Source organism: Pezoporus wallicus, unplaced genomic scaffold (genome assembly GCF_028554395.1).
Source record: "Pezoporus wallicus isolate ANWC-B61680 ecotype Strahan unplaced genomic scaffold, APGP_CSIRO_Pwel_v1 contig_6787, whole genome shotgun sequence".
NCBI classification, from domain to species: domain Eukaryota; kingdom Metazoa; phylum Chordata; class Aves; order Psittaciformes; family Psittacidae; genus Pezoporus; species Pezoporus wallicus.
In genome coordinates this window covers 1,680,405-1,692,711 of record NW_026636951.1, presented here as the reverse complement: position 1 = coordinate 1,692,711, position 12,307 = coordinate 1,680,405, and the positions used below count along the sequence as shown (strand labels likewise).

At 35.5% G+C, this 12,307-nt stretch overlaps 1 protein-coding gene across 10 annotated transcripts in view; it reads right to left on the bottom strand.

Moving 5' to 3' along the window:
• Positions 1 to 12,307, bottom strand: part of EXOC6 (exocyst complex component 6) — a 92,839-nt gene that overhangs the window by 71,139 nt on the left and 9,393 nt on the right. For all 10 annotated transcript variants that reach the window (XR_008971337.1, XM_057402322.1, XM_057402319.1 and 7 more), the window contains exons 2-4: positions 2,056 to 2,227; positions 723 to 770; positions 501 to 591 (exon numbers count right to left, since the gene is read on the bottom strand). Coding sequence is in view for 9 of the 10 variants with exons in the window: in XM_057402322.1 (XP_057258305.1) it covers positions 501 to 591; positions 723 to 770; positions 2,056 to 2,227 (311 nt within the window). In the remaining variant the exon portion in view is untranslated. The remainder of the gene's footprint in view (positions 1 to 500; positions 592 to 722; positions 771 to 2,055; positions 2,228 to 12,307) is intronic.

The window sequence follows — 12,307 nt, the reverse complement described above, 5'->3', positions numbered from 1 at the left end:
GTATGCAGGCATAAAATATTACCTCTCTAAAACATCATTTAGAGCCCTTATGTTCTGTATAAAAACTCCTGAACTGTTGTAATGACACAAAGCTAGAAGTTGAAGTAGAATCATTAGTATCTTCCCTAGAATTCAAACAGTAAAAAACACCCTCTTAAGCAGCAAATTTATAGTTTATAATGCTTAAAAATATTACTTCATTTAAAGCTGTATGTGGCTACACTGTTTGCATCATTTATATCTGTCTCACTGCATATATGTCTGACTATATATATAGACTATATCTCTCTTTTCACAAAGTGTCATAATTGCTCTATGTCAAATATTGTAAAAATACATGGGACCTGCACGCTGACATCTTTTTAAAACCCATTCAGTTTTTTGTTAAACTGGATGTTCCAGTCTAACAAACTTAAAAGTGATTGATAACTTAAAAAATAAAATTATTTTCCATTTTGATTGTTGTAAATTTATTCAATATTTAACTAAGGGTCATTCACCTGGAAGACACAACTGCAGTTTTTCCACAACTGTTGTAATATTCCTTTGCTGAACTCTACATCGGATGATCTCCTCTGTTTGGGCTATCACCTTAGAGATTAAAAGTAAAAAAAAAAAACAAAAAAAAAAAAAAAAAAAAAAAAAAAGAATTAAATTATGCAAATAAATTTAATTTGCTACAAATATTCACAATGCCCATATAGGAAGCACCATTTTCTCACCTCTTTCCCAGCATCCTGAAGCTTTCGGTTGGTATCAGTAACTTGGACCTTAAAAATAATTTCACCTTTGTTAGACAAATATGCATATATTGCCCTGATGTGACTGCTCACCCTTGTAATCAGATCATGCTTCATGAGAAATTTAGAACAAAGAAATGCAAATTCAAATTAACTCTACAGCTTGAACTTGAACTTTTGATCGCAAAGGGCTTTTCTTAACTTCAATTACTTATGACAGTTCTTTCTAACAGATTCTGTGGCAAACTTCTCAAATTTACTTGGGATTTTTGAACTTTCCTTGTTTCTGTAGGTCTGTCAAACAATTCAAATCATTGACCCAATTGACCACTGGTCCCTTTTTGATAACCTCAATGAGCTCTATGGGCCATTCATTGTCTGTAAGAAATGGTGATTGCATTTTATGGTAATTAAACATTCATACTTTGCTGAATGCAAACACTGGGTGGTTGATTAACATCAAACGTGGAAATCTCCAAACCACAGCAACATTTTAATGCTGCAGGTGCAGGCGAAGCTCAACCTCAGATTTTCCCACATAGTAAGTGACTCATTAGGTCATCATAATAAGGAAGCACATTCTAGTTTATTAAAAATCTCATTAATTTCTGAACAAAGATGCTCAATGACCTCATTGACGCTGTATTTGGTCTCTTGTTATCTGAATATCCTTTATATAATGCTCTTCTAATCATAACCTCTGATGAACTATGCTCATTCTGTCTGGTGTGCATATTTTGCTCTCAAATGTGTAAAGAGAGCTAAAAGGGACGGATCTCATAATTCACTATTTTGCATTCTGATTTGGTAGTAAATCTTAGTTCTCATTTCTAATGAAAACTACTAACTTCACTTACTCTTCTACTCATTACAAAGTAAAGAAAATATAATCTTCATGCATAATTGCAGCATTTTTATTTTTCTAATCAAGATTTTAAATGTTTCTAAGGTCTGACATCTAAATGCAGGATTAGAAAAATACCTATGTAAGAAATATTGGTTTTACCATTTGTTTTCTTTATCTTCTGAGAAAGCCTTTAAAAAGGGCAAAATAATTCTAGTAACATTTTCTGAAAATGTATATATATATATATAAGATGTCAGAATTAGACCTAATAGAATATTCAGCTTTGTAAAGCTAGTAGATCAGGCAACATAGCTCTAATCACAAATCCTAAACATACCACCTTTAAAAAATTATTGCAAACATAAGAGTGTATGTGATAATCACTAAATTCTTAATCTTCAGTAGAAGAGTCAAGTTTCTTCTTTCAAAGGCAGTAATATATGAAACTCTGAATAACTAGTTTCTTACCTTTAATTTTTCTGCATCAGCCCTAACTTTAAGAAGTTCTGTAATGGCATCCACAAAGCCCTGATGGTGAAAATTGCACATCTTTTCTATCTCCCTGTCATGGTTACGTATGCAGGCATCAAGTTTTTCCATAAACCTCTGATGTGCATTTGGTTGGTCATCATATACAGATCTGTTAAATACAAATAAGAAAATCAATGTTTACTTTCCCTCCCAGTTAAACCTAACATGCAAGGATCTTTATTGAAATCTCTCTCTTAAAAAGAAAGTAAAAGCACACAAACTGGATGTTAGTGTGGCATCGTTCGTGATCCACTCCACCAAAATCAGCATTAAAAGAGATAACACAAAAATGAGAACTGAACCCTTATGGCATTAATCCAGGTGCTTAACCAGTTACATCATGCATGACCTGAGCCTCACTGGTCTGTTATTTATGCCCTAATGCTCAAATACGTGTACAAAAGAATCAGTTTCTCCAACCACCTCAAATAACATGGATCGCTTTTCCATCAAATTCCACTCTTTGCTAAATATAAAGAAGTGCAAACATACAAATTTGCTTTTCTGGTATTCCTAACACCAGAGTTACCCAACTAAATCAGGGTTGGATGCTTCCAGCCAGAATGACCAGAGCATGGCAGCAGCAACCGGGCTCCTGGCAGAAGGCAATCCCTGCTGCTCCCTGCCTCCAGCTGCCCATGTTCAACATCTCCCAGAGCAAAACCACAACACACACATGCCTAAGGCTGCTACCTCAGTGGATCTAACTTTCAGGAATGGCTAAAATCAGATGTTTTGGTTTATTTTACTAATTGTTTGAATAGTACACTTACAAACCTCATGCAAGAAACAGGACTTCTGGGGAAATTACCAATGTAGCTTATTGAGCTGCATCAGAAATAGAAAGTTGTGTGGAAAAAAGCTCAAGAATGAGAGTGAGCAAAGGAGACAGGGAGCACTTAAAAGCTTTAGACTTTAGTAGAGAAAGCAAGAAAAGTGGTATCACAGAGAACTGTACTGGAAAACAAAGGTATAAAATCTTTCAAGAAAGGTAAGGCACAAGCAGTTCCAAAATTTGATTAATAACTTGATAGAGCAACAACAACTAAGGTAATTTTTGAAGCAGCTTTTTGGATAGATTGAGAAAGGCAATATAAGGATGATATAGTAATATATGCACAAACATGTTTATACTGCAAACCGCAAGCATTCAAAAGAATCAGGACATCAAAAAATTTACTTTTTTTAGTCTCTAATTTCCTTTCATAATTACAAGCTTTTCCCCAGAAATCATAAATAGAAGCTGTTTATTAAAAAAAAAAAACAAAAAAGAACAAACAAACAAAAAAAAACTTGATAAGGGGAAAAACTGAAAGGCTAAAAAGCTGAAGTCCCAGTGATCTCAGTGTTGCTTGTACAAGTAGTCTTAAGTTCAAGACCCAGGCAACAGTTAAGTCAAAGCCTCCAAAACTCTTCGTAGAGAGAAAGTACTTCCCTCCCAGTCTTTTTCAAGAAGCATGAGTTCCCATATTCTTCAAGATCCTCTTTTCTAACCAGACATCTGGGTTCTGCTATGATCTGGGGTCATCATAACCCATTCAACAAACCTATAGCTGAGTGTCTGACAAGAACTTGATCTTTCAAAAAGAAAAGCATTAGGAAAAGATTGAAAAAGAGTCTTGTAACTAGACTCTTCATCCTTCTTGAGTTCCTTTAGACCTTCAACAATATACTCAAAGAAGCAACTGAAGTTAAGAGAAATGAGAAAGGTAATAAGCTGTCATACATGCCAAAGGAAGAAGGCCAATTCCTCATAGCCTGCTTGCTATAGATACTTTTCTCAGGTAAAAATATATTCAATACAATATTCCTAGATTATCCCCACTTTGCTTATGATAAGAAAATAAGGCTATGGTACTGAAAGGCAGTCTCTTTCCTCCAAATTGCTACAGGGGAAGAATACAAGATTGTTGACCCATGAAGTGGTTCACAAAGGGAAAAATACCCCTCACCCCTCTCAACACTGCAGTTTGAAATGAAAGCTGGAAGGAACAAATGTGTATCTCCTCCTGCAGTTTAAAGGGCCGGGGTGGAAGACCATGAGTGTCCCACACCTGCCAGTGGGAAACACCTGCACCCAGAATATGGTGCTGGCTGGAGGGAGAAACAGCAACCTGGCTTGTGAGGAAAGAAGGGTTCAGGACACATAGTCAGCTCACTGAGTGAGCACAGAGCGCCATCCACCTGTCTCCAGAGTTCCTCGAGAAGAAATAAAAGGATTAGGAGGACCAGAGGCATCAGATAGTGCATTCACAGATATCAGGCACGCATGAGCTTCCTCTGAATGGGCTGGTCTTACCAGCTATACTGCACTGAATACTGAAGTAAAAAACAGAAAAAAATTACTGCTTCCTTGAGCCTTTTATTTAAGGGTAGAAGGAGTCTTCATGTTTAGTTCTCCTTCCAATGTTCTGAAAGGGAAGTAAGAAAGAAGTATCACTATAACAAAGTTAAGAATATAGAAGACTTCCATCTATTGCTGTAAGTTGTGTAACATAACCGTAAGCAAAAACAGTAATAAACCACAGTAGACCAAATATACCTCAAATGAGAACAAGAATGTAAAAAGATGGTGCAAGAGGAACTCCACACTTGAGTTTGTATGACCAAACTTTCTTTGGTGGTAGCAATGCATTGCCCTTTTGGACTTAGTCATTGACTAATGATTTTAGGATATCCAGTAGCTGCAGTTCAGCATAATTGTCTTTATACCTTTTTATTGATTTCAGATCTGCCAACACTGACAGACATGCTGTTAAATACTGACAGAAGGAAATAATTTGTGATCAGGAGATTTCACTTTAAAATGTTATCAAACAATTCCAGACAACATAGCCAGAAATTACAGACCCACATACTATGTAGCACAGGCAATACATTACTCACTGTTATAAAAAACACAATATTTATTATTTTTTTCTTAATATTAAAGCTACTCACACTTCAGTTTAATGATAATAAAAACCATACAGACTGATAACTATCAGGGGTATTTTCACAATATTAAATTCAAAATCATACAGGGAATAAATGTTTAAAACTGGGGGGAAGAAATCAACACTGTGTACATCCCAACAGGCTGCCTTAACCACAATATTACCCTACCTTATTAAGATAATAGTTACCATTTTATGTTCTGCATTGTACTGTTTTCTGCAGAGAATGTACTAATAAAATGGTGATCTGATCTGTGATCTAAGCCAGTATTTTGACAGACCTCCTTAACATTCATATGTAGACAGCTCCATCTTGTGGGAGCAATAACAAATCACACTACTGATTTCACACAAGTGATTTTCACACTAGTGAAAAAAATCCTGAGACAGAACTGCTCACTTTTAAAGAAATAAACCATCACACTATGCAAAATAAATTCACACTTTGTATGACAACTCTGATATAGATGAGAAGTAAGATGATAAATTAAACAAGTTTACCAACTTCCTTAAGATTCTGTGCCCTTAAGGTATGCTATTTCAGAGGCTTCAGAAGGCAGTCTGACCTAAAGCACTGGCCTTTAAGTGTACTCAAGAGAGCCATGCCGTCTCAGGCCAAGGACAGAAACTGGGCTTTTTCTCAAAATTGCAAACACAACGGAGGTGATGCATACCTGATTTACTTATTATAGAACACCACACATAGTAGACTACGATTTATTTTTGATGCTGAAGCTTACTTTCCACCCATATATTTCAAAGTTTACCTATACTAAATATTTTATTTATTTACTAAATACAGTAAATTGCTAGTGTTAAACAATTATCTGAAGGTGTACATTTCAACAGATTACGGCACTGCAAGCAATGCTCCTAGCAATTCTGCACTTTTCAGTGTTAAACTATCAGGCAAACAAATCATCATACTGTAGTATCTTGGAGAGAGACACAATATCCTGAAGGCATCCTATATCTAATTCTTTTAAATTACAAGACAAAAATAACAAACCTTACAATCCACAAACACACACACAGAGGATTCTGTTGGGAAGAGAGTGAGGAAGTGATAACCCTTCCAGACGCATTTCTTCAGGAGATGAGTATTACATGCATTTATATATATATTTACCCTAAAAAATCTGTCTCACTTTAAGTTGCTTCACATACATCAGTGGGAAGTGTCATACAAAGAGGCAAACATGCCTAGGTTATCAAGAGAAATTTTACATGTGTAATATTTACTTCTTTCAATTTCTGTTTACACTCATACACTTCTGGATATAGAACCCCAAGGATCCTCTTCAGCTTTATGGGCTCCTGAAGTAGACGCTGGTGGTCTGAAATACAGCACAAACCTGAGCTGAGCCAAACTGAAAGGCATGAACAGACTGCTTTCAACCTGTGATCTATCTATATAGGAACCTATAGACAACTAGTTGTTGATTTATACCATGAAAATTTGAAGAGCAAGTTTTTTCTCAGTATGAGTCTTCAAACTGGAAAAAAATAAAGGAGATGATCACTGATGTTGGAGACAGACGTTTGTATTTGGTTTTGGCAATCAAAAAAAAAAAACAAACAACAAAACAAACAAAACCCAAACATAACATACCACTTTAATTTTCAATCTGGAATGAGAGAACATTAACTTGAGTGACTAGTTAGACATCACCACTGCATATTAGTGACAGGGCAGGTACTATTTCCATTCCTAATTGATGTGGCAAGCAGGGCACCCATGAAGAGCACAAGCAGAGCCGAGGGATTTTTCAGGTAATGTGTAGCAAGGTTACTTATCTACATTTCCCAGGACTCTGTATATATAGAGAGAGACTTTTTTTTTTCTGACTCAGCCCAACAACTGGACAATATGAGTCATATTAATATCAGCCTAGGTAAACACAAGATAGTGAAGAAAGCACTTGAAAGAGGAAAAATAATTAATTCGAAATAGTCAGAGACAGCTTAACCTAAAGGAGAAAGATATCTCAGTCACTGGTTCAATTTTATTGCAACAGGGATATTTTCACCTTGATCTTTTCTTCCACCTGGGCTGAAGGGAGAAAGACAAGCATAAACAGATCTCAATTCAGGTCTCAATGAAAAATGAAAGAGAATTTTCAGATATGCAACCGTTTTCCAATAGAAAATAAAACAAATTTACTTTAATACTATAAAGAACCTCCTTAATTTTTTTATTTTCAAAACTGAAACACAATATGAAAAACACGTATTTCATAGGTTTGACTGACAATTCTCGTGTTCACATGCAAAAATCTGCTGAAGCACCAGAGGGCACCATTCTACACACAAAAATACAAGCCGCTAAGAGTAAAAAGGCTCATCTCCAGAGAGCTAAAATTCAGCCAAGAATGGTAAAATCTAACTTGCCATCAATTCCACCCGACCCTTCAAAAACCAATAATACTAATAATAATTAAAAAAGAAATCAATATTCCTCAAATCATCTGGTCCAGTCCGTAATGACAGCTCCATACATACGTATCATTAAATGCCTGCGTGCAAGTAAGTGTAAAAGGAGAGGTGCCTAAAAATATTTTGAGAGTGCAGCAAATACCCCAGTAGAAAATTAGAATAATCAGAAACCTGAACATAACTTCCACTGTAATGTACTTGGTGGGAGTTTTGCACAAAAAAAAAAAAAAAAAAAAAAAAAGGGGGGGGGGAATTGCAAGACTAACCAGATTAAGAACTAAAGAAATTTCGTCCCTTTTATCTATGGCAGTAGCTACAATTTTGAATGGTAAGCAGAACTGCTTAGGTACTCAGGCTTCAGACAAAAATTAACTTGAAGAGTTTATTTTATTACAAATAAAAGCTGCATATTTTCATAACAAAATAATGATTCAGAAGATAACACGAATTGGTAGTTGGTGATAAATGTCAATTAAAAAACATTACTAAAATGGTCTATTAGATAAAGAAAAAGAATAATATATAACAAAGCCCTTCTGGGTTCTAAAAAAAAGCTATTAGTTGATGAAGGCTTTGGGCTTTTTTTTTTTTTAGTGTATGGTCATTTTTTTAAATGGGCAATGGTTTGATTTTTCACTGCAATACATATTCAGGAGAAACATCTCTGAGCTTATGGAGCATTACTGTAAATTTTTAGAATGAACACCTCTCTTCTTAGTAATAATTCATACTAAGCTCTACAGCAGCAAAGATTTTAAAACAGGTCAGCTATTTAAAAAATACAAAAAAAAAATCTGAAAATAAAGGAAAAATACTGATCTCTTTACAGGACAAAGCAGCTCCTCACTAATGAGTTGTTACCTTTCACCATTTTCACACACCCCCAAACCATCCTGGTTTGTCCCATTTCTAAGGCGAATTGCAGGTTCCCCACCCCTGCCTATATTGCCACAAAGTCTTTCATTTCCTGATTACACAAGACATATGAAGCAATTAAAAACTGTATACACACATTCCTCTCAGACTACTGATAACCACTTAGTAAGCGCAAATCAGTTACATCTCCATGAATGCCGTGATGATGATGAGAATTGCACGTATCTGGCACAACAGTTGTACAAGTTTGTTATGGAAGAAGTTTGATATGCCTGACCATGCAGTTTATGAACTACAAAGGATGCAAGAGAAAAAGATTTATTTGTAGAGATTCAGATTTAGAATTGTGAGGGAAAAGTTAATTTTTAACTGATAATTTTGATCCAAGTCACCAAAAAAAAAAAAAAAACAACAAAAAACCACCAGCTTGGACATACAATTTTTATTCCATTTTTCAAAGTAATACTTAAAACAAAGCACATATAAACAAATCAATTCTCAAATGAAGAAACTACTTGTGGAAAATCATGTTTTTAGAATTAATATCTTGCTATCAAAACCAATTTTGTACTGAGGCTAGAGATGCTCTCAATTAGCTCCCATAAACAAATTGCAGGAAGTGACCAGTAGATGTTTGTCCTCTCCCTCCATTTCTCATTTGATAAAAAAAAAAAACAACACACCAAACAGTTATGAAATAAAATAATGTTTACAATTCAAATTTGCATAACAATTTCAGTGGGCTCAATGCAAGCTAACAACACTGACCATGCAAATTAAGATTCTGCCCAATAAAACAGACCTGTCATTGTGACTATAACCATGATACCGTATCACAAACTCCATTTAAGCTGCAATTTCACAGGAAATACTGCAGAAACTTCCTTTGCCCTACAATATACAAAGATATTTTCTGTTTACACAAACTCCAAACTTTGTAGGGATTTTTCCATGGAGTAATTTCATATAGGTTGCTGCATACACCCTAAAAGGCTTTATAAAATATTGTCCAGGTGTTTCCTGCAATTCAACTGGAGTTACGGTAATAAGCACATTTCTTAAAACCTAAACAGCCTTTCTATGCCAGGCGCTACCTAGGGTCCAGTTCTGCCATCCTTTTTCATAGTTACACCTCACTGCTGTATTTAAAAGATCACATTACCTGCCAGAACAATGCAGAACTCAACATAGGCCTAATCTGAGAAAAGATTTTATTAATCTTCATTTAGCTGTTATGCTTTGCTTGCCTGGTTTTCCTGGATGTGCAATTTCTGTGAATTGTTCTCACTAATAGTATCCTGTTTCTATGCGCAGGAAAGGGCCGAGTACAGTTTGTTAGTTAACATTACTTCCTATAAGCAGGGTCCATATTCTGTAGCAGCAGCACTACAGCAGTCATTGTTCATGCTGGATAAGCAATGGATCACGCTGATGGCTGTTAATGGACATCCTCTGCAGCGAAACATGAACTGATAATCAGTAAACCCAGATTTGCAATAGACTTCCTCCTTCCTGTTTTTACACTGCTGACCAAGGAGATGCCTCTTCCTGCCAAGCCTTTGTGCGACTTACTGATGTATGAAGCAAGAAACTGAAAAACAAGTGCTGCAGTACTTTTTTTTTTTCCTAATTTTGTGTTGTAATAGCAGATAAAAAAGCAAAGAAAGCGCCAGTTTCACTCACTGTGGCACTAGCTATCACCATGTAATAAACTTTCAAGTTTGGCCAGCTGTTTCATATACCTAAATGGATACAGTGGACATAGTTGGAACCCATATTATTTCATATAAAATATGTTAAGAAACTGAAGTCCACATAGCAATATTCTTATCTTCCCTTTATATTTCCACAGACTGAAATATAAATTGTTCCATTTTAGAAGCAATGGATTCATCTATGAAATTGTGAGCTTCTGAGTTCTTTTTAAAGAATTGAACAGATTTCCATTACCCCCATGTCCCAGAAGTAAGTAGCCATCTTTTACAACTTATACATAACCTGTCTTCTTTGTCTGGGGCACTTTAGACATACTCTTCCAGATAAATATGTACCAAACATTTCAGTAGAGCCTTCACAAGACATGAAATAGAACAGAATATTTAATGCCACAAATATCTAGGTCTTACTTCAATAGGCTTTGAATACCAACACTACACAGATGTAAATATATGTAATTTTAGAAATCAAGAAGTTCAAGATAAAATTAAATATCCAATAATTAAAGTTTTGAAACCAACAGGATTGAGAATATATTCCATTCAGTACAGATCAAACCAGGTAATTCTTTGATGTGTCACACTTCTCTGCAAACATGTAACCAGAGCATATATTTTACAATATTTTTTTATTATTAATTTTTGTTAACTCTATGAGCTCACATAGACAATACACAGAAAATCATCATGCCTTCATGCAAATTAACAGCCTGTTCTATACATTCTTTGCATATGCACATCTCCCAGGATCACTAAAAAAAATGAAAGATGACTTTAAAAAAAAAAAAAAAAGTCTAATTTTAACTTAAAAGCCCAACTGAAACTAACAGTGTTTCTCTGTTGGGAAGCAAATAACAGTGTTGAAGCAACTGACTTCCACTACTCTTTGTTACCTTTCTCCAGTCCTTTACCTGGTTGATAAACAGACTAAGCAGCAGAAACTCTGTTCATGCCTTAGGGAAAGGGGACACTCCGGCAGAACATAGAAAGTCCACATTTCAAGGGGAGGTATCACACATTGGCTACTTTGTTACAGTTTCCTAAGTTTATGAAACAAAACAGAATAAATATATAGTATGAAACAATATCAACTATGTTACTTTTTTGTTGAAATTAACTAAAAACAAAACTCGGAAGAAAAAGTTGCCTTGCTGAAGGTCACTCTACACATAAGGAAGTGTGAAAACTGCGAAAAGTCCCAGTGAGAGCTGCTAGCAACAGAAATATCTGAATGCCTGTAATAGAAATGAGAGTAGTATATTAAAATTGACATAGATGATACTTGAAACTTTAAACACTTCTTTTTAAAGCTGAAATGTCTCAAAACTATCTCCCTAGGTACATGCTACAGTATAAGCATTATTAATTTTGTATTACTCTGATTCGTGGGAGAACTGCAGTTACACTCACTGCAGTTTTGCAAGCAAATTACTTTCTCTGAGACACAGTGAAAATCCCATTCACAATATTAGAGCTGAACACCTTTCTCATGCTATAAAAAAATCCCAGCACTTTCCGTTGGTCCCTAGTGCAAAAGTGTTCAAAGGCATCTTTTAGGCCCTTGTTGTCAAGCCCCAAGTCTTGCCATAAAGGCTGATGCACTCTAAAACCTGCATATTTCCTTCTTAATACCTTCCATCAGTGATTAAGTCTGCTACTGGTTTGGTATTACTGGCAAAGGTTGAGGTACAGGAAGGGCTTCAGGCAGGCTCCAGGAGAGACTGTTAACTCCTTCCTGCACAGGACAGTTTGCCAGGCATACAAATAATTGCTCAGTAAACATGTACAAAATGAGGGAGAGGTGCGTTGCTGAGCATACTCAAAGCTCAACATCAAAATGAACATGATGGCATTGTTATACCCAGATCTGTGGTGGCAGGGATTAGGTCTGTGCACTTCAACCATCACCAGAAAGACTGGCAACAGCTAGATTTTATAACTAGCCATTGCAAGTCCTTCAGTAAGATAAAATCTAATGGGATTGCTTGATGCTGATGTAAAGCTAGGTTGACGGTTTTGAGCAAGCCAGTACTTAATCGTTTACTACAACCCATATACTTAGAAATAGTTTCCTATTTGCGAACCCATTCCTGGCATTATCTTAGAAGCACTATTTAAGAAATATCAATCCTCATAGATTTTTATGAGCCCATTTTAGTAGCATAATACATAAAATGCAAGATGAAAAAACTTGCTGAGCTGGAGTTCCTGCAATTTCAACCTTTC